This window comes from Vulpes vulpes, chromosome 3 (assembly GCF_048418805.1).
Source record: "Vulpes vulpes isolate BD-2025 chromosome 3, VulVul3, whole genome shotgun sequence".
NCBI lineage: Eukaryota > Metazoa > Chordata > Mammalia > Carnivora > Canidae > Vulpes > Vulpes vulpes.
In genome coordinates this window covers 40,736,358-40,760,301 of record NC_132782.1, presented here as the reverse complement: position 1 = coordinate 40,760,301, position 23,944 = coordinate 40,736,358, and the positions used below count along the sequence as shown (strand labels likewise).

Here is a 23,944-nt window from a genome sequence, read left to right as displayed (position 1 = left end):
GCAGTGAAGCAGACCAAAGAGTCAAGGGACAGAGACAAACAATGATCGTAACCACCACACAAACTAGTACAGAAACGCTAAGGAATATGGCTCATGAAGCAACAGGTTCTGGATTGGCAGTGCCTTCACTAAGACATTCTTCCAGTATTGTGTCCCCTGCCTTTCACCATGGTAGCGGACCTGCCCAGACCCTGAAATGACATCTAAAATTGAATTGAAAATAAAAATAATTCCAAAGAAAGCACAAAGAAGTTAGTAAATTGAATCGGGGCCTTAGGTATTTAACTCCATGTAATATCACTCTATTCCAGATCATTAGAAACAATTATTTTGTATTTCAGTGGTAGTGATCTTAATGTTGAAATTGCACCTTTTGTGTTTTCCAGGAGACATTGACTTTCTGGTCCTCCTGTCATCAGCCTCAAATGCTCTTACCTTATATTGGATACACTGAGTCCCCCTCCACACTTCTACTCTCCCTGTGGTCTTTTTGGTGTCATTAGTATCTCTTGCCTCAGGAACTATTGACAGACTGATAGCAGCAACTTCTGCTGAGGTCCTTTTAACTTTGTCATAGATCAATATATGCCAGGCAATTTATTTTATTGTTATGGCTTTACACTTTCTCTTATAAAAGCAGTGTATGTTCATCAAAGGAAATTTGGGAATGGGTAATAAAATAAGAAAAAAAAACAGTCGAAACCCATCCATACCACCACAGAGAAGTAACAATTCTTAACATATTGTTGTAGATCTTTTCAAGTATTTTATTCACATAAACACACTTTTATAAAATAGGATTACAGATACCTTTTATTATACAATTTACTTTGTTAAAATATTTAAAAAACATTTAATGCCATCATCTAATTTTCTACTGTATGATTTTTAAGGACTGCACTATGATGATAGCTTATATTTATTTAGAATAACCTTTGTGTTAGTTACCTGTGGAAAGTAATTCATGTGCATCATCTCATTTAAGTTCGCAGCAATCATATAAAGTAGACACTGTTACCATCCTTATTTTACAAAGGAGGAAAAGGAGCACAGTACAGGCTGAGTAATTGACCCAAGATCTGTAGTATGGAAGTAGCAGAAACAGGATTTGACCATAGGGACTGGAACTCTGGGACCCAAGATTTTTTGAGCTGACCATATAATGCATAGCATACCATTGTTTCTTTATAATTACATTATTCCAATTTGTTGGATAATTAGATTTGTGCTTTTTAACTATTTTGAAGAAAATTATGATGAATATTCTTGCAGGAGAATATTTATATGTTTGCTCCCATACATGATAATTTCCTTAAGATAAATTTCACTGATTAAAATGGTGAGGGCCCAAAGGTTATTTGCACAATTTATGGCATCAAATTGTTATGCAAGTTTAAACTAAAAACTAGAAACAATAGAACACTAAATTCAAATCCTTTTGATTTCTAGCAAATCATATCACCACTGTGTATCTTGTGGGAAATGAGCCTAACTATCCTGTTTTTAACTCAGTGATATGAAATATTTTAGAAGTCCAAAATATTTAGAAGTCTGAGACATATGAATTCATATTTGACAAAATCTTTAAGATGCAAGTACCTTGCATATGTCATGATCATTCAGTAATGACTTGAAGACTGATTAGACCAGACATGAAAATTGTCCTGTGTTTCCTATTTTTGTGATATTTGATTTAATGAACTATTTGCTTGAATCTTTGATAATTACAGAGATCATCTAGAAGCTGAATAAATGACATATTGGGAGATGAAGATCAAATGGTCTTTGTTGACCTATTTACCTTTTGCAGATACTTTAAGGGGTTATATCTACCATCACTTTAATAGAATTTCCAAGTGTGCCTGTTCTCAATATTGGTATGTCTGGAAATGCCTTTATACATGGAGATAATTGATGGCAGATATTAAGCTACAGTAGCACTTTGGAAACAATTTGAGCTTTTTGTATTTTAACATTTTCCAAACCAAAAACTAGAATAAAAGTCCTGGCATCTGTATATATACTTGAAAATTTGACTTCCCTTGAAAAATTCAGTATCCTTAGTTGTAAACTAGTATGCCAACATTCCTCCTGCACCATTAAAAGGAAAACTCTTGTGAAATAATTTCCACGTTTAGGAAGGGCCAGGCAGTGAAGATCCTTTTTCGTTGCTTTTCTCACTTGAAATGATCCAATGTTATTTGAATTCTCTCCAAATTATTCCTTTACACCCCTCACCTCCACCACCCACCCAACAAGTTGCCCTTGTTTAAAAAGTTGCTCGCTACACTGGGAATGAGTTTTCCCCAGCAAGCACTGCACTGGGTCATTGGGGTTGGTGCTACACACATATTTAGTTTCAAATAACTGATCCTCAACTGTTACCGCTGCCATGGTCCTTAATCTCCTGCCTTTCTATATCTCTGCACCATCATTGTGGATTGAGTTCAAAATTCTCAAACCTGTTTTTTCTCATAGGTAATGCCAGGTTATTACAGAAGCAATACAACCCAGTAGTATAAAGGACTCTGGGTTCAGATCGATTTGGGTTAGAGTTCCAGCTTCCCCATTTACTGTGATGATGAGCAGTCGTTAAACTCACTGCTGTTCCTCATCTGTGATTTGGACATAATACTCATACATATGTCATAAGGTTGTGAATAAAGATTAAATAAATAATGCATGTAAAGAGCCGAGTAAGTTACCTGACTCGCAAAATATTGCTAGAACCCTAAAGCACAGACAGATGCATTTTCAATTGCAGGGTTCCGAAGCTACTTCTTGACATCATCAGGACTGGAATTCAGAATTATCAATGGCACCATATCCTGCACCCAAACTGCAAATCTTCCATCCAGGGCAACCTTCTTGGACCTCACCTTGCTGCCTAACCACTGAGTGCTTGCTTACTGAGTTTTAGAGATCAATTTCTGTACACTCTCAAAATTTTCCTCACCTTCCCCCACGTTCCAAGAACAAAAATCCCCTTAGCCCTTCTGTTCTGTGTATTCATAATTGTTGTCTAATTCCAATTGTCTCTTTATCTGGGTACACCACCCTTTATAATCCACCTTTGTAAGCATCCCATCACTATAGCTATCGTGAAAGAGGTATAGTGTAAGAGTTAAGAAACAGGTTCTGAATCCAACTCCCTGGGTTTGAAGCCCTCTTTTTCCACAAATCCAAGTTCTGTCACTTTTTAGCTCTGGGTCTTTATATACCCTGCCTCAGTTTCCTTATCTATAAGACGAATATTTAAATTGTACCTACCTGATTGAATTGTTGTGAAGATTAAGTGCATGGATGTGTATGAAGCACTTACAACAGTGCCTGGAACATACTAAGCACTATATAAACACTATTTATAATTTTAGTAATTGTTTATCCATAATAAATTATTATTATTTGTTAAGTATTTCCAAATGTAGCTCAGAGTCATCTCTTCCAAATTTATCTCCTTGTTCCTTGCTACCATTTAACACTTCTTATCTTACTTGAATGATGTATTGAACATATAAGAGAGAAATGCCTGAAACTATGCTTAGCACAAAGGAAGCACTCAAAAAAAAGAAAAGAAAAGAAAAAGCAGCCAGCCCTTTGTGTTGACTCTCAAACTCTTCAGATATTGACCCAATTTGCCCTTGACCTTGAATTTCTTCTGGGAAGTCTTTCTTGGATTTTGAGACCCTATTCTTTCCTGGTTCTGATTCTTTTTCTAATATGTGATCCTTTCCCTCTATATCTTTTCCCATATGTACATACTTGTTCATCTCCCCCCATGGAGTAAGTCCCTTAAGGGCACTGGGTATATCTTATTTAATTTTGTCCCAGTATCTTACACATAGTAGGAATGTAGTAAATCTTTGCTGACTTTAGTTTTCATCTTGATTATTTTAACTCCCTACATTAAAGTTTTCTTATTTTTCCAATTCCAATCAGGTTTAGCTATGCATAAGCCTGAGTGTACTCTGGCTTTTCATACCACTCACAATTGTTTTACTTCAAATATCTTAAATTCTAAAATATCTCTTTCTGATTTTTAGCTTATTAGTCTTCCATCCATTTTAATTTCTCTTTTTACTATATTCACACTAGTAATGCCTAACATTTACTGAGTGCCTATGATATTCGATACTATATTAGTTGCTTTGCACACATTACTTAGTTTCATATTTACAACAGTCCCATGAAATCGTTGTTATTATGCTTGTTTTACAGATAAGGGACTTAAGGCTCCTAGAAGTCAAGTGATTGTTCCAAGATCACAGAGCTCCTGGCCTTGGCAGCATCAGGTTACAAATTCCTGTCTTTTTGATCTTTTCTCTATGCCATTTTTTAAAGTTTACCATATTAAATGTCAACATGAATATTCTAGACAATAATTATTATAGCAATTCAGAGGAATAGAATTTTTAAATAATATACTTAACTTAAAAAATGTTTAGTTTCTCATTCCATGGGTATTCTTGTGGCATCTATTAATACTTCACAAAGCAGATAGCCTCCAAGTACCTCAGAGAATGTGGCATTTGACTACCAGACCTCTTGTCAGAGCTGGCTGCAATTGTGCAGGAAATTGGGTCTCCAGCTGGGCTGGACTGCAGTTAGGAAACATGATTGTAGATGGTGAACTGCCACTGCTGGGATGTGAACCAGACATGAATGTTAAGCAATAGCATCCACAATTTGCAACCCAGGAACTGCCAAATTGACAGCTAGACTAAACTATAGCAGCGTAGGAAGATGTGGCTAGTTTCTTCATTCAGTCAATACAAAGTCTTATATTGTACTTTGATGAATACAATCTTACTGTCCCATAAACCGAGATGCTGTCAATTATGAATCTCAGTTAGATTCGTAGTGAGCATTTCATGTCAGAGTGCCCTTGCAAGCCTCATAATGACCCTAACTCTAGTTGGTTTGGATTAGCCTTTCAAGTGCACATGCAGTTTATTAAGCACGTGAAATTTCCAACGGCAGTCGTACTTCTCTCCATGAACTAAATAGATTTCTTGAATTTTATCTAGGACTTAGATGAAAGGGATCCATAATGCTGTGCTAGAAATAAGTCTTGACTCTCTGAGGGACTTCAACAGTTAGAGTGAGTGTATGAAATGAATAAGATTAGTAATGAGCAAAACTTGAAAAGAAAATCTAAAGGTTTGGGGGGATTTTCTGCCTCTTTTTAAAAATCATGTACCAAATGATTGTTTTATCTCACTTTTACTTTATTTCTTCCAGGCTTGGGATAGCCGTTTGGTATTTTACCAGATGGAAAATCTGCTTATCTTCCTCACCATCCTCTCAGATGTTACTTTGTCATTCATTTCTTTGATGCAAGGGATATTTTTTTAAGTTCCTATTACATATCAGGCACTGGATTTGGAAATTAAGGATTCTTTGGTACAGAAACAGTTCCTTGCCCTCAAGAAGCTCATGGTCTAGTAGGGGTTGCACATAAATAAATAAGGAGTATAGCAACATAGTGGTAAAAATGAGCATAATATTTGCAGGAAGCCCAGTGAATAACACATAAGCCAGCCTAAACAGGTTCAGAGAGAGCTTTTAAGAGTTGATAACACCTAAGCTAAATTTTGGAAGAAGAGTAGAAATGAGCCCGGAGAAGGAAAGTGTCAAGGTCCCAGACATCTTCTACATTATAGGATTACTGAACAATTAGCCTATTATATTTTAAATATCAACAATTAAGGAAGCTATTGGGATTTTAGAGTGGATATTTTTTTATTGCCATATATCCAAGTAATTTTTTTATTAGGGACATATTTCTTGGATCAGAATGTGTTTCCTGGTAAAATGCCACTAACCCTCATATATGAAGACGTGCATTGTTTAGCAACATGAGTGCTTTGTAAAACATGGGTATATCAATCTACCAAGGAAAATCACTATCTTTCAAGTATCTTTGAAAGTCAAGGGCAACCCAGGTGGCTGGCTGAGCGGTTTAGCACCGCCTTCAGCCCAGAGCGTGATCCTGGAGACCCGGGATGGAGTCCCACATCAGGCTCTCTGCATGGAGCCTGCTTCTCCCTCTGCCTGTGTCTCTGCCTCTCTCTCTCTCTCTCTCTCTCTCTCTCATAAATAAATAAATAAATAAATAAATAAATAAATAAATAAATAAATGAAATCTCTTAAAAAAAAAAAAGAAAGAAAGAAAGTCAAGAAGTGAGAATCTAGGTGGAGGTAAGATCAAGGGACTCTACCTAATGAATAACTTTAGCAAATGCCTGGGGGCCAAAAGGGAGGTACATGGAGATTACCAACATATATTTTTGGGAAAATGATTTTTTTAAAGATTTTATTTATTTATTCATGAGAGACACAGAGAGAGGCAGAGACACAGGCAGAGGGAGAAGCAGGCTCCATGCAGGGAGCCCAATGTGGGACTCGATCCCTGAACTGGGAACACGCCCTGAGCCAAAGGCGGACACTCAACTGCTGAGCCACCTAGGGGTCCCTATTTTGGGGAAAATGATTTCGAGAAAGTGTTACATGGTTATCCGTGGAGGTAGTCATGCTAAAGACAAAACTACCCATACGTTTTCCATGACATCGTTAATCTGCCTTTAACTATCAAAAGACTGGTCACTGGAAAACCTGAGGAAGTATAATACATCATTTCCAATGGAGGAAATAATTCTGGGCTTAAGCTTGAAATTTGTGTCGCTGGTTATAATAAAATGACACATAGCTACCTCGGTGTACATTTGTACAGATTTGAAAAGAGATTGTTCTTGAATTCAAATGTATAAATTGTCTCATATAGTTTGAAGGTAAGTATGTGTTTAATTTTGCCAATAAGTCAAGAATATATCTCTGGCTATTTATTCAATACATCTTTTAGAAAATAGAAACATATGACAGAGTCTCACTAGAGGTAAATATAATCAGCAAAGTTCTGAATTTTAAATCATATTTTTATCTCATATTTGTTAAAACCTAAGTAAGGTTTTAAATTGTATTGGGAGTACATCAAATATTCTTTTCACTTAAGCATCTTCTAAAATTGTGACTAATAATCAAGTTCTTAGAATGATTTTCAGCCAGAGTTTGAGATGTTCAAGATAAATTACTATGTATTATTTTAAACTGCTGCTAAACTAATGTATTGAGTGAAATTCATGCCAACTCATCCATCTAAATTATCTTCTTATTTATGTTCTTCTCCAAGTTACATAGGAAGTGAAAAAGAAACATCAATTTCTTTTGAATTTGAAATGTCTTAACTGTGCATATGCACGCAAAATACTGAGGGATTTAAGATTGCAAAGTCAGTGAAAGATTTTATCCTCGGTGGCTTCAAGGCTACCATTTTGAAGGATTTTTAAGCAAAATGCACATATTTTAATAATCTTTAATAAAGAGGAAAGGATTATTGAACAAAGAATCAGGAGACCCGGGGATTTTGCTTTTGACCCTACCATTTATCCACTCAAAATATTCAGTGTCTTACTATTGAGTTTAAGTTTCAAAAGCCTTACCATGGACCACAATGTTTTACGTGTACAGACAAAGAAGTTTCCATATTGTTCACTGTATATGCTAGGTCTTTTGTATCTCAGTGTCTCAAGACATCTGCCCCAAGTTCTCTTTTCCAATCAGGCTCTCCCCCTCAGCTACTGTCTTTTACATGATCTTATTTTCTTCACAGCACTCCCAGTAATCTGTGATGAATTTTTTTATTTATTCATAAGCTGACTGTCTCATCTACTAGAATGAATGTTCTGGGAGGGCAAGAACATGGCCTTATTCACTATTATGCATAAAAAGTCTACCACCGTGGATCTATTGAGTGCCATTCAAGGTAACATGTGATGTATTAACAACTGACAGACCAATAGTTGAAACCAAATTCCAATAGTTATATAGTCTTTCCATCAAAATACAGTTTATGAAGCACCTTCTATATAGATTATATACAGATGGTTCTATCAAGTTATATGAGTCAGATCCCTGCCTCCAAGGAATTGTAAAATATTCAAAGAAATAAAATGTGTCGTGTTATTTATCTTTTAAAGTTTAAGATAGGATATTATAAGAACTGAATGTAAGGCATCATCCATTATTTCTCATATTTGTTCTATGAAACATTTATTTACAATAAAAAGAATGCCATGGTCAAACAAGCATGACAAATTTAAATACCCTGTTTTGGATGACCATAATCTATTATAGCATATTAAAAGCTCTGAGAAATTCAATGGAAAACAGCTTTGTTTGCTAATGTATTGTTTGTTTAATTGCTGAATAAACATTCACAAGCTTATTTGGTGTTGGAAACTTTTATAAGATCTTTCACCCCCAAAACCACTAATAGTAGGGAACCCAGTTTGAAAAAAAAAACTGTCTACTTTAATAATGAAAGGTGTCATTGCGATCACTGGTAAAGATTTCATGGAGAAGGTAGTATATAGGACTGAATCTTAGAAAAAGAAAAAGTCTTGGTCAATCAGGTAGTTAGGACAATGAGTATCTTCTGGGCAAGGAGAGCAAGATATAAGTGAGGTTATAACCACTGCTTTCTTATGAAAGAAAGAGTGTTATTTTTTCACACTGTCCTTTAGAACATTAACATTCATTTGTTTAGCATATATGTTTGGATGGCTTAGGACAGATGAATAAATATCTAGTAGTTGCTATGAATGGAGCTCAACACTTCATTGGAACATACACAAAGACTGGAGTAGTCATATCATTTTACTTGTCTTTATTTTATTATTTTGTTTAAGATTTTATTTATTTATTCATGAGAGACAGAGAGAGAGAGAGAGAGAGAGGCAGAGACAGAAGCTGGCTCCATGCAGGGAGCCTGACGTGGGACTCGATCCCGGGTCTCCAGGATCACACCCTGGGCTGAAGGCAGCGCTAAACCACTGAGCAACCCGGGCTGCCCACTTGTCTTTAATATAAACCACAACCAATCAACAAAACAGTTCTCCATTTTTGTTATTGTTATTTATCTTTTTTAACTCAGTATTTTAGAGGTATAATTTATATTCAATAAAATGTACCAACTTTAATATTACACATTTAAATGTACATGTAACTACTACCACAATAAAGATATGACTATTTCCATCTCCCCAAAAGTTTCCTTTATTCCTTTCCCAATTACCCTATTTTTAAAATTACTCTATCTACAGTCCTAGCAACCAATGATCTGCTTTCTGGCAGCATAGTTTAGGTTTATGTTCTCTAGAGTGTTATAGAAAATGAATAACTCAGTATGTAATTATTTATGTCTGTATTCTTTTAAAGTTTAGTATAATGAATTTGAAATTATCCATGTTTTTGTATATTAGCAGCACAATCATTTTTATTGTGGAATAGTAGTTTCTTACAAACTGAATACCCAAGTGTAGAGTTGTTGCACCATATGGTAAGATCATATTTAACCTTAAAAAATATTGGCAAATTGTCTTCCAGAGTTATGCACCTTTATATTTCCACACGTGAGGAGTCTAAGTGTTCTATCCTCTTGTTAAAACTTGGAATTATTAGTCAATGGGTTATGTGGGATTCCTGAATCTCTCTTAAATTAGGGTTATTTTTCTATCATTTTATTCTTTGTAGTTTTTGTCTAGTACAGATTAATTCTGGCTTTGTAAAGTGGGTTGAGAAATATCCCCTCCTGTCTACTTTCTTCAAGAGTTTGTATAGAATTGCTATAATTTCTTATTTAAACATTGAAGACAATTCGCCAGTGAAGCCATCTTGACCTAGAATTTTCTTTAGGAAAATTTTTTATTTATCTATGTAATTTTCAATATTGCCAGGCTATTTAAGCTTTCCATCACTTCTTGAGTCAGTTTTGATATATTGATGTGTGCCATTTGAGGTGTTTGCCCATTTTATATAAACTTAAATATATTTGCAAAAATTAATCATAATATCCTATTATGTCATCCATTTATTCTTTCTTAATCTAAAGGTTTGTCAAGGGATTCCTGGGTGGCGCAGTGGTTTGGCGCTTGCCTTTGGCCCAGGGCGCGATCCTGGAGACCCGGGATCGAATCCCACATCAGGCTCCCGGTGCATGGAGCCTGCTTCAACCTCTGCCTGTGTCTCTGCCTCTCTCTCTCTCTCTGTGACTATCATAAATAAATAAAAATTTAAAAAAAATAAAATAAAAAATAAAAAAGCATTTAAAAAAAATAAATAAAGGTTTGTCAAGTAGATTGACCTTTAAAAATAAACTTTTCAGGGGCACCTGGGTAGCTTAGCAGTTGAGTGTCTGCCTTTAGCTCAGGTCATGATCTGGGGGTCCTGGGATCGAGTCCTGCATTGGGCCTCCCACAGGGAGCCTGCTTCTCCCTCTGCCTGTGTTTCTGCCTCTCTCTGTGTGTCTCTCATGAATAAATAAATAAAATCTTTTTTTTTAAGTCAACTTTTCATTTTATTGATTGTCTCTATTGTTTATTGTTTATTTCACTAGTTTCACTCTATTATTTTTTCCTTTACTTATTTTAGGTTAAATGGATCTTCTATGTTTTAGTTCTAAACTCTTAGACCTACTTTCTTTCTCATATAAGTACTTAAAGCTATATATTTCTCTAAGACTGCCTTAGTTTTCCCCTACACATAATAATAATGTTTACATTCACTTAAAAATATTTTTAAACCATTTGAGTCATGGATAATAAAATTGTATTTTATTGTATTATTAAATTTCTATTCATTTAGAATAGAATTCATTTATAGAATTTAGAAATTCTGTAAATTTCTAAATAAATAATAATTGTATTATTAAATTTCTAAACATTCTAAACATTCTGATACATTTATATTCTAATTTAATTCCATTTTGATTAGAAAATATACTCTGTATATCTGCAATCATCTTTTATTTATTGAGACTTGGTTTGGCTCAGGATATTTTATCTTATTAAATGTTCTATGTATACTCAAAAAATGTATAGTCTGCAGTTATTGGCTGAAATTGTTATAAATGTCAATTTAAGTTATTTGATAGTTGTTAATTCATGCGTACAGGCCTATTACTATTCTATCGCCTATCTTATCAATTATTGGTAGAGAAATATTGAAATCTCCAACTCTATGTGTGGGTGTGTCTACTTCTTTCAGTTATATCAACTTATGCTTATTTATTTTGAGGCTCTGCCATTAGATACATACACATTTAAAATGGTTTTGTGTTTTCTTGAAAAACTGATCACCGGATTAGTATGAAATGCCCCTTTTCATTCTAATCTACTTTGTCTGAAATCACTTGGTGCAAAATTAATATAGCCACTCAAAGATTTTTGTTAGTATTATCATAGTATATATATTTTACCCCTTTAAAATATATATTTTGGTCTTTATAAAGTGTGTTTATTGTAGATAACATATAGTTGTGTCTTGTTTTTTTCCAACTCTGAAAATCCTTTTTATGATGTTGTTGTTAAAACATTATTTATTTATTTTAGAAAGAGAAAGAGCAGGAGGAGGAGCAGAGGGAAAGGGAGCGAGAGAAACTCAAGCAGACTCTTTGTAGTGTGGAACCTGATGCAGGGCTTGATCTAAATATGCTGAGTTCATGACCTGAGCCAAAATCAAGAGTCAAACACTTAACTGATTGAGCTACCAGGCACCCCAGTCCTTATCTTGTCATATGGATTTTTAGAGAATTTATATTTACGGTAATTTTCAATATGGGTTTTGATCTATGAGAATGCTATTTGTTTTCTCTTTGTCTCACTTAGTCTTTATTTCTGTTTCCTCTTTTCTGATTTCTCCTTGGTTAATTAAGGATTTTTATATCATTTTATCTCTGATACTGCTTTACTAGTTATACCTCCTTAAAAATAACTGTTATTCTAGAAGTTACAATTTTTATTATTAACTTATCACAGACTCCCTTGGAAATGTTATTTACTGCTTGATGTTTAAGGTTAGAACCCTAACACGATATACTTGCATTTCTTTATGTTCCATTTCTTTGTAGAATTGTCATATGTAAAAAATACCAAATACATTGCTACTACGTTTGCTTTAACCTCTACAGATATATATTAGATATATTTTTAAATGGCAAAAAATATCTTTTATTTTTTTCCACACATGTACAATGCCTTGCTTTCTTTATTCCATTGTATAGGTTCACATTTCCATTTGCTGTCATTTACCTTCTACCCGAATGACTTCTTTCAGCATTTCTTGAGTTTTGATCTGTAGTGACGAATACTTTCAGCTTACTCATTTTTTTCTGAAAATGTCTTTATGTCTTCTCCATTTATGTCATATCCATTTTGGATATGTACTTCTATTTTTTTCTTTGGTTTGTTTTTATTTTCCCTCAGCATTTTAAAAATGTTCCGTTGTCTTCTGTCTTGCATGGTTTGCAACAAGGTAGATGGAGTTATTTTTTATCTTTTCTTCTATATGTAAAATACTTTTCTTTGTCCTTGGTTCTGTTAATATTTTCTCTTTATCATTGATTATCATCAATTTGACCATAATGTGTTATGGATATTCTTCTTCTTCTTCTTCTTCTTTTTTTTTTTTTTTTTTTGTAGTTATCCTGCTTTGGTTCATTGAGACTCTTGGGTATATGGGTCTTGTCTAGATCTCATTTCACAGATGTTTGCTCACTATTTTTTCAAAGTTTTTTTTTTCTTTTTGCTATTCTTTATTTTCTTCTGAGATTCCAGTTATATATATATATACATATATATATATATGTATATATATATATTTAAGATTTTATTTATTTATTCATGAGAGACACAGAAAGAGAGTCTGAGATGCAGGCAGAGGGAGGAGAAGCAGGCTCCATGCAAGGAGCCTGATGTGGGACTCGATCCCAGGAATCTGGGATCAGGCCCTGAGCCAATGGCAGATGCTCAACCGCTGAATCACCCAGATGTCCCAATATATTATTTTCCATATTTTCCTAGTGGTCACTGAAACTGTTCATTTTGTTTTCATATTGCTTTGCTTTCTTTCATTAAACTCTGTGTGTGTGTGTGTGTGTGTGTGTGTGTGTGTGAGAGAGAGAGAGAGAGAGAGAGAGAGAGAGAGAGAGAGATCTGGTCTCTCCCTTCAGTTGCCCTGTTCCAGTTCCAGGCCTGGGCAACCAGACCCTCCAGCCCTTTGGAGCTCAGCTCATTCCAAACCATCTACATAACCTCCAGAGTGGAGAGAGCCCTACAGCCAAGAATCATTTTGATGTGGCAGCTTTATGTTGGTAACTATCAGTTCCCATTTAGACTTGGTGCCTGATGGGGTCCAAGGCTTCTTCAACAATCAAGGCTCTCAGGTGTTTCTCTTTTTTTCCTAAATAATGTTTACTGAATGCAAGTTATATGAGTAAAGTCAATTCTGTATTCTTGTCTTTTATAAGAAGGGATTGCAATTCAGCCAAAATACTCATTCATTAACAGATTTTGTTTTGTTTTGTTTTTGGGGGGAGTGTTTACTTTTTACCTTTTAGCCCTTTATTCTTCTGAGATAATTTTAGATTCATATACAATTTTAAAAGATAATAGGAAGTGATATCATGTACCCATATCTAGTTTCCTACAATGGTGACATCTTGGAAAACTATGATACAATATCACAATGAGGATATTGTTATTGATATAGTGAAAATACAGAACATTTTCATCACCACAAGGATCCCTCATATTCCTTATTAATAGCCACCCTTTCCTTCCATGCCCATCTGCTTCTTAACCCCAGGAAATTGCTAATATATTCTCCCTTTCTAGCTTTTTGACATTTTAGGAATGTTACGTAAAAAAGACAAAGAGTATGTGACCATTATAGATTGACTTTCTTTACTCAATATAGTTCTATGGAGATTCATCCAAGTTCTTGCATGTAACAATAGTTCATAGTATTCCAAGACATGGATACACCAGTTTCCTTAAGCATTTCCATCTGGATTGTTTCTGTTTTTAGGCGTTATTAATAAAAGTTAATTTTTCTAAAAGTTTTTTAGAGATAGTTTTATGTTTTACACTTAAGTCTGTAATCCAGTTTTACTTAATTTTTCTGTAAGATATTTAAATATTTTATGTATGTATGTATTTATGAGAGAAAGAACACATGAGCAGATGGGGGGGGGGGGAAAGCAGAAGGAGAAGGAGAGAGAGAGAATTTCAAGCAGACTTCCCGCTGAGGGGGGAGCCTGATTCAGGGCTCAGTCTTATGACTCTGAGATCATGACCTGAGTCAAAATCAAGAGTCCTGAGCTTAAATGACTGAGCCACCCAGGTGCCTCAAGATGTGAGATTTAGGTCAAGGTCCATTTGGTTGCCTATGCTTTTGTTGAAGGGCTATTTTTGTTTGTTGAATTACATTTTCATCTTCCTCAAAAATCAAGTGGGCATATTTGTGTGGATCTGTTTCTGGGTTTTTCATTCTATTCCACCCATTTATGCATGTGTCTTTCAACCACTACCAAATAGCCTCAATTACTCTTGAGATCAAATACAGACGTTGATTTCACCTCATTCTTCTTTTTTGTGATTGTTTTAGCTATTGTACTTCCTTTGCTTTCCGTATTTTTTGGAAAAAATTGTCTATATATACAGAAGATTTTGCTGGAATTTTGATAAGAATTGCATTAATCTTGTATATCAATTTTGGGAAAGTGGCATTTTTATTTCGTGAGTCTTCCAATTCATAAGGCAGTACATCTCACCATATGTTTTTTATTCCTTTCATCAGTGTTCTGTATATTTCAACATACAAGTCCTGTAGATGTTTGTTAGATTGACACATAATGTTTTATTTTTTGGGTGATCATAGATGTTACTGATGTTTTATTTTCACTGCCCATGTGTTTATTAATAATATATATAACTTATTTTTATATACTTATCCTATGTCCTGCAAACTTGCTGAACTCAACTTTTTAGTTCTAAGAGTTTGTACATTCCATAGGATTTTTAGAGAATGATGCTATATGCAAATAGAAAAAGTTTTGATTTTTCCTCTCTGATCTATAATAATTTTATTTCCTTTCCTTTCCTGATTGCACTAGTTAGAACTGTTGCATAGAGTGATGAGAACAAACATCCTTGCCTTGCTTTCAAACTTAAAGCAAAAGAAATTTTTTTTTGTCATTAAGTACAATGTTAGTTTTAGGTTTCTTGTATATGCTCTTTATCAAGTTGAGGAGATTCCCACTAATCCTATTTCTTTAATCATAAATATGTGTTGAATTATGTCAAATGTTTTTTTTCTGTATTGATTGATATGATCATGTGAATTTTCTTCTTTCTTCTATAAATATGGAGAATTACATTATTTGATTTTTTTGTAATGTTGAACCAGCCTTGCATGCTACAATAAGCCCTACCTGGTCATGTTGCACAATTGTTTTATATACATTACACGATTCAATTTGCTACTATTCTGTAAAAGATTTTTGCATCTTTATTGATGAGTGATATTGGTCTATACTATTTCCTTCCTTCCTTCCTTCCTTCCTTCCTTCCTTCCTTCCTTCCTTCCTTCCTTCTTCCCTTCCTTCTTTTTTATTGATACTGTCTTTGCCTGGCTTTGGTATCAGGATAATATTATCTTCATAAAATGAATTTGAAAGTCTCCCTTTTTCTATTTTCTGAAAGAAATTTTAGAATCAGTGTTAATCTTTCCTTAAACATTTACAATTACTCAGTGAAATCATTTGAGCATGGAGATTTCTCTTTGGGGAATGTTTAAATTATAAATTCTTATTTTTTCATTGTTATAGGGCTATACAAGTTTTCTATTCATATAAATATCTTGTGGTTGTTTATATTTCTTTTTTGGTTGTTTATATTTTATTTGAGAAATTCATTTATTTTATCTAAGTTACCAATATATGTTTTGCAGAGTTGTTTGTAGTTGTTCCTTACTCTACTTTTGATGTTATCAGGATATATAGTAACATCCTGTTTCATTTCTGATACTGGTAATTTTTTTCTCTTTTTCTTATTTTCTTTATCAGTCTTTTTGTTGTCAATTTTATTGATCTATGCTATGAACCAGCTCTTTGCTTCAATAATAATTTCTATTTTTTTTCTGTTTTCAATTTCATTGCTTTCTGCTCTTATCATTATTTTATTATTCTACTTGTGTTGGGTCTATTTTACTCTTCTTATTCTAAACTCTTGGAGTCAGATCTTAGATTATCTTTTAGATAATCTCCGATTATCTTTTTAGATATGTTTTGTACTATAAATCTGTCTCAGCACTGTTTAAACTTTGACCCAAATTTTTAAAAATATTTTATTTATTTATTTGAAAGAGAGTGCATGTGAGAGAGACCATGAAGGAGGTGATGGGGGGAAGACATGGGGAGAGAGAGAAGCCGACTCCTCACTGAGCAGGAAGCCCACCTTGAGACTCAATCCCAAGACCCTGAGATCATGACCTGAGCCAAAGGCAGATGTCTAATTGACTGAACCACCCAGGTGCCCCTATTTTGTTGTATTCATAGGTTTTGAGTGGCTCTCTTTACATAGCTTTTTACTTGTTAACTAGTTCCTCCCAGGTATTACATTCTGTATAACTAACTTACCTACTGGTGGCATCATTTTACCAGTTCAAGTGAAGTGTAGAACACTTAAATTACTTTCATCTTACTTTTTTCCACTTACATATGATTGTTTAAATATTTTTTCTATGTTCATTTAGAACCACATTAGACAAATGATACTTTCTGCTTTAGCCATAAAGTGTTAGTTAGAAGACTCAAGAGGGGAAGGAAAGTTTATTGGATTTTTTCCCCTTATTTTTGCTCTTTCTTTCTGTCTTTCATTCTGATGTTTTACAATTGGTTTTTAATCATTTCTATTTCAGAAACTTCCTTTAGACATTATTCTAGAGTAGTAAATTCTCTTAGTTTTTCTTTGTATGAGAATGTCTCAGTTTCCCTTTCATTTCTAAAGAGTAATTTTGCTGCATATATGATTCTGGGTTGTTTTCTTTCATTAGCTGAAAAATGTCACTTCCTCCCATTCTCTGTGATTTCTGATGAAATATCTATTACACTTTCTTCTACAAGTAAAGTGTCATTTCTCTCTCATTGCCTTAAAGATTTTTCTTTTGTCTTAACTTTTCAGAAATTTGACTAAAATATGTCTTGGTGTGGATTTCTTTGGATTTAATTTGCTTGGGTTTTACTCGGCTTCTTGGGTCTATAGAGTTATGTCTTTTGTCAAATTTGGGAAATTTTCAGCTTTATTTCTTTGAACACATTTTCAGTCTCACTGTATTTTTTCTATCCTCTAAGACATTGACATTGACACAATATTATACCTTTGTTATATTTCTGTATATCTCTAAAGCTCCATTCTTTTCTTATTTCTCTCTTTTTAAAAATTTTGTTTTGTTTTAATTTTCTTCTGGTCTATTTTTTTCTGTTGTTCAGCTGGGTAATTTCTATTGTTCTATCTTCCAATTTATGGATTCTTTCTCCTCCCCATTCCATTTTTTAGTCTATCTATTGAGATCTTTCTTTCTTTCTTTCTTTCTTTCTTTCTTTCTTTCTTTCTTTTCTTTCTTCTTTCTTTCTTCTTTCTTTCCTTTCTTTCTTTCTTTTTTGAAGATTTTATTTATTTATTGAGAGGGAGAGGAAGCACTACCATGGGGGGTGGGGCAGAGGGAGAGGAAGAAGCAGACTCCCTGCTGAGCAGGGAGCCAGACATCGGGCTTGATCACAGGATTCTGAGAACATGACCTGAGATGAAGGCAGATGCTTAAACAAATGAGCCACTCAGGCACCCCTCTATTGAGATTTTCAGTTATTGTGTTCTTTAGTTCTCAAATTTCCATTTGGTTCTTTTTTATATTTTCTATTTCTTTGCTGAGACTCTATTATTTCATTTGCTTGTTTGTAATTGTTCATTAAAGCAATTTTATGATGGCTGGTTTAAAATCTTAGATAATTCTAACATCTCTAGAATCTTGGTGTTGGCATTTATTGATCCAGTTTTTCAATCCATTTGAGATCTTCCTAGTTGCTGGTATAATGAGTAATTTTCTACTGAAACCTGGACATTTTGTATATTGTGTTATTAGACTCTGGATCTTATGTAAACATTATATTTTAGATGCTTTCCTTTGACACTACTTTGGAAAGGGAAAGGGGGTGGGGGGAAATACCTTTTACTATTCAGTGCAAGAAGAAGTCCCAATTTATTACCACCTGGCTTCCAATGACTCAAAAGTGAGAGGTGCATGCCTCCTTACTTTGTGCAGGATGGGAGATCTAGCTCTCCATTGGTACAGATTGGCAGAGGTATAGGTGTGCCTTTTTACTCTTCCCACATGGCGTTCATGGACATCATAGTGGGGTTGCCTCATTATCATTGGTTGGTAGTGGAAGTCATGACTCTCTGATAAGCCTCCGCTGACATCACCTCAGTGGGAAGATGAAATAACAGCTCATTACAGCCTATTGAGGGGGAAAGCCTAGGCTCCTCCATTCTTTGGTGTCATAGGTAGGGGTTAGGGTTACATTTTTTTCTATGATGTCTGACCATAGCGAGACAGTAATTTTCTGAAAGTTTTCTGTCTTGTTAGGCTGTCTTTTTCTAATCATTTGACTAGAGAATCTCCTTCTAAAATCTGAATTATTTGATATCACTTAATATTGCTCTACTGGTCATCAGACTTTCTTTACTTAAATTGCTAGTCCTTTTTTTCTCTCTCTGTTCTTCATTTTGGATAATTTATACTGCTAGGTTTTTAGTTCAATAATTTTCTAATTATGTAATCTGCTGATAATACTATTTAGTGAACTTTCCATTTCAGATCTTATATCCTTCTTCTCTAGAAGTTCCATTTGGTAGTTTTTTAGATCTTTTATTTTTATCTTCACTAAATGCACATTAGTCTTTAAACCATCAGGCATATTAGATTTATTTATGGTGCTATTTTAATGTCCTTATCTATTGATTTCATTATCTCTATTATTTTTAAGTCTGTTTTGAAATAAATTTTCTCTTCAATATGGGTCACATTTGATTACATTTTCACATGCTTATTAACTTTTTATGGGATGTTGGACATTATTTATTTTATATTGTTGAATGCTAGCTTCGGTCCCCTTTAGAAAGTATTGTGCTTTCTTTCTGGGTGCCAAGTTAAGTTACTTGATCCTGTCAAGTGCTGTTTTGAAACTTTGTTAGGGTAAATCTAGAATACACTTTACTCTGGGGTTAAATTAGTCCTACTACTGAGTCATAGCCCTTTAGGGATATTTAATGAAATCCCCATATGTTCAACAATACTTTCACAGTCCAGCTGCTAAGAAGTGATTCCTGGCCCTGTGTGCTTTGGGAATTGTTTGGCTTAGAGCTTCCCTAATTCTTCTTTGTTCTTACCTGGCCTCAGGGAGACTTACCCTATGTATATATGCAATAATATTTAATCAGAGATTCAGGAGGATTGGCATACAGATTTCTGGAGTGATTCTCTCTATCTCCCCTCTCTTTCCATAACACTCTCCTCTCCACCTCCCCCTGCCCCTTCTAGCACTCCACATATTCTAATTTCCTTGATAATCATGAGCTCTGATTTGTCTCTTTAATTTAGCAGGATCACTGAGCTCTCTTTTGATTTCTCCTTGTGTACTGTAACCCAGAAATGGTCTCCAGCAGAACTCAAAACAGTAATTTAGCTTACTTTTGTTTCTCTTCACTCGGGTTCCCATTTTTGTGCTGTTTGTTGTCCATTATCTGCAAACAGTTGTTTCATTTTTTTTTTTTTTACTCTAGTTTTCTAGTTGCTTTGGTAGAAGGTAAGCCCAATCATTGTTACTCTTTCAAGATCACGAGCCAAATTTGAACAGGTGCCATTTAAGTGCTACATATAAAGGATACTGCCTTTTAACTCTACACAGAAGAAGCATTAGACATTTGACTGAGAATATTACTTGTGTCCCACATGCTACTTTTAAATGTCCTTCTATGTCCTGCAGCTGAGAATAAAATCTGTTTTACCAAATGCTGCATTATAGAAGGTTTATTTTTTAGTTCTTCCTTGCCTAATTCAAATGGGTTAAGACAACAGTTATAATCAGTCCCCAAAACAAAAGGGACTTTTGACAGTAGTGCGACTTGCTGTAGGGAGGTTATATCTAGCCATCTTCTTGAGGAGTAAACCCTCGTATTTGGAAACTTGGGCATCAAGATGGCATTAGAGAATAGATAATTAAAGTACATTTAGAATATAGGTTCTCAGAGACAGTGGTCAATGAGAAGAACATCAACGATCATTGTAATTTTGCATCTGGTGTTAGGGACCCTTCACTTTCCAAAGTCCAGAGGAGGAGTTATATATCCCATTGTCCTGAGAATTGGTAGTAGGGGATATAGATTAAATAAATTAAGTTTCTGATATAAACATAGCTGTGTAAATCTCTTGACCTGGGACAAAACATACAGATGCAATAAAGAAAACAAAACCAAAAATGTCCATCAAATTTTCTTTTGTGTGAAGTTAAGGGGCATATTGAATCTGCAGACTCAAATGTAAGAGTTTCTTAGAAAGCTCATACTGGGAAGAAGTAACATAAGGAGAAAAGGAACATGGAAGGGTAAAAAAGAAGGAAGGTAAAGATTAGGATAGAAATTAGTGAAGTAGAGGATAGAGAAACAAGAAAGAAAATTAATAAGACCAACAGTTGTTTTTTTCTTAAACAATCAATACAGTTGACAAACTATTAGATTGGCAAAGGAAAAAAGAGAGATAACTCAAATGACTAGGATCAAAAGTGAGAGTGAACATCACTACAAACTTTAGGAAATTTTTTGAAAAAGAGGGAAAAGAAAAGGTAATACGAGGAACAACTTATCACAACAAATTAGATAACTTAGATGAAATGAAAAAATTCCAAGAATGACAATTACTATTGGAATTGGATTCTGAAAAAATGGAAAATCCAGTTAGATATATAATAAGTAAAGAGATAAAATTAGTAATTTTGCAACTTCCCAAAAAAGAAAAAGCTCAGGCCCGATGGTTTCAATGGTGAATTATACCAAAAAGAATTTATTTAAACTTAAAAGAATTATTCTATTTTTCAAACAAATTCTTTAAAAATAGAAAAGAGAAGAGAACACTTCCCAATTCATTCAATGAAATCAGAATCACCCTGATACCAGACAGCAGTATCACAGGAAAGAAAACCATAGACAAATATATTTTATGAATGTAGATGTAAAAATCCTAAACAAAATATTAGGGAGCCAAATCCAACAACATATAGAAGGATTATACACTATAGTCATTTAAGATTTATCTCAGGAAAACAAGGTTGGTTCAACTTCTGAAAATCAATTAATGCTATATACCATATCAACAGAATAATGTACAAAAATTACATGGTCGTCTCAATAGGTGTAGGAAGAAAACCAACAACACCTGACAAAATCAAGCATCCTTTCATGATACAAGAACTCAAGAAACTAGAAATGTTTGAGGACAACTTCCTCAACCTGATAAAGGGAACCTATGAAAAACCCATAGCTAACATTACTGGTAATAGTGAATACTGAAGGCTTTCCCCCTAAGATCAGGGACAAGACAAGGATGTGTGCCACTTCTCTTCTCTTCAACATTATACTGTAGGCTTTACAGTGGTTCATTACAGCCTGGAAGATCTGAACTAAACTCCATCTCCACAACAGCTATGGCTAAGACTCTTCCATGTTGCTTCAGCCTGCCTTCTGCTCACACTGTGGTTGTTTATCTAAAGGGAAAAGTGACCCAGGGGAGGTTTTACCTCTGAGAATGATTCTGATGCCCAAAGAAGTGGAAAGGGTTGAGAGAGAAGGGGAAAATGCAAAGGTGTATGATAGAGTTCAAGCTGAGTCTGTTAAACTTTGGGTACCAGAGGGCTGAGGGCATGCTTTTGAGAAGAGTGAATTAAGCCAATTCTTTTTTGGCTCTGCTCCATGTTTATATTCGTTTATATTTTGGAGTTCATATCACAAAATGGGAAACTTTTTGTTGGAAATAGTTCCATCTGAAAGTGGGAAAAGCCTTTTCAGCCTTTCCTTACCATCTTTATATGAGAATCCCCATGGCCCCAGTGCCCTCTTTACCTCCCCCCCCCCTTCCACTTTGTATATCTTTCTGAAGTTAATGAATTATAAACTACCACTGCTTAATTACTTTCAGAGATGGACCCCTGCACAGGTGGGAATGGATATGCCCACATCTGTCAGAGTGAGAATGGTGTGGCCAGGTGTGTCTGTCGCCCAGGGGATCAGCTGTCTGAAGACAAAAAGGCCTGTGGAGGTAGGAGGTTGAAGCTGATGGCTTAATTGTGTAATTGTTTGAAATTTTGTGGTAATTCAGTTTTGAATAGTCAGAACAGCTAGGAGAAAGGCGTTTTCATTTATGCTTTAAAAAGAACATTTATATTCTCTTTTGATCATTCTGAAAGGTATGTTTGTGAAACTATAAAAACTCAGGGAAATTTTTAGTTACAAAAAATAGTCTGGTATAATTTCAGAATTAATGCCTTTTGTTTTTTGTTTCTCATTATGAAGTGAATTCCAGAATTAATATTTAAAATCTTCCATAACTACACAGGGAGTTTTTTATTATAGGCTGCAGAATGTGGAGGATAACCTTTGAAACGCAAGTGTGTGCAAATGAGTGTTCTCAGAAGTTAGAAATAATTAAAACCAAAAAGAAAGAAACTATAAATACAAGGTTACATATTTCTGTTTCCTAGAAATAGCAAAACAGACATACTTCAATTTGAAGATGAAAGTGACAAATTACTGCATAACCAGAACTAATAAATGAAATCATTCCTGTGGGACAGTCTTTGTTTTATTAACTTCAGAGAAATCACAGAATCCTTCATTTTTATCATGACATTTTCATGAAACGAGAAACAGTTTATTTGGATTAATTATGAAAATACCAAAATATTTCCTGGCTTATGGGATGGATAAACACTTTGAGAAATTGAAAATGGATTAGATATAAAAATTCCCGTTTATTTTTTTTCTTTAAACCAAAACTAAGATATAATTTTCTGTTGATTGTGTTAATGTGCTTTTCTGACAGAGAACATTTCTGCTTTGGTCCTCTGTTTGCACAGCATTTGCCTAACTTTTCTGGCACAGAATAGGATCTTATTAAATATTTGTGGAGAATTGACAAAGATAGATAGATAGATAGATAGATATATAGATAGATAGATAGATGATAGATAAGTGATAGATGTGGAGGTGACATGCAGGACAGTACAGGAGGAAGCAGTAGTTAGGAAAATGTTGAGACCTATCAACGTGAAGAGAAGGAGCAGGGACTACTTGAGCTATGGAATGATGTTATACTGAATGGAACTGGCTCTTGGTGTCAGAAGAAAGAGGGGGCATCCTTGTGCAAATTGCACTGCCCCATGGCATTCAGGTAGAACACACCATGGATTGCTACACAGGGGGGCCCCCAACCTGCCTTGTCCACATGTCCTGTCTACCTTAAATCAGGGAGATATCATTTTTGGTTAAGAATATAAGATACATCCTGGATGGCTCAATTGGTGAAATGTCCAACTCTTGATTTTGGCTCTGGTGATCTCATGGGTCATGGGATCAAGCCAACAAGTGGCTCCTTGGCCAAGGGGAGTCTACTTGAAGCTTCTCTCCCTCTGTCCCTCCCCCCATGTATGTACACATGTGCACACACTCTCTCTCAAATAAATAAATAAATCTTTTTTTTTAAAAAGAATGTGCTATAGATTCCTAAAGACAAATTACAATGACTTCTACCTGTATTATTAGTGGAGAGATAAAGTATAATTTTTAGTTATTTTCTTTATTTGCTCCCAATTAATAAATACTGGTAGGTTCCCATGGATAGAAGTCTTTAAGAGCATTAGACCAATTTGGATTAATTATGAAAATGACTGACTCATTCCCCTACCCCTTTACTTGAGTTAATATCATTAGCAGTTGGTTTA

The 23,944-nt window shown here is 34.5% G+C and overlaps 2 protein-coding genes across 22 annotated transcripts in view; both read left to right on the top strand.

Moving 5' to 3' along the window:
* LOC112926655 (uncharacterized) overlaps positions 1-8,284 on the top strand; it is a 473,369-nt gene extending 465,085 nt beyond the window's left edge. Inside the window, exon 11 of the mRNA XM_072751264.1 lies at positions 4,219-8,284. The gene's annotated coding sequence lies outside the window, so the exon portion shown is untranslated. The remainder of the gene's footprint in view (positions 1-4,218) is intronic.
* A 2,613-nt stretch (positions 8,285-10,897) lies between these two features.
* The window catches only part of LOC112926656 (thrombomodulin-like), a 104,870-nt gene continuing 91,823 nt past the window's right edge, over positions 10,898-23,944 (top strand). For 13 of the 21 annotated variants that reach the window (XM_072752284.1, XM_072752273.1, XM_072752285.1 and 10 more), the window contains exon 1: positions 13,231-22,263. Coding sequence is in view for 3 of the 21 variants with exons in the window: in XM_072752292.1 (XP_072608393.1) it covers positions 13,189-13,207; positions 22,144-22,263 (139 nt within the window). In the remaining 18 variants the exon portion in view is untranslated. The other 8 variants (XM_072752286.1, XM_072752281.1, XM_072752279.1 and 5 more) reach the window with 6 other exon arrangements.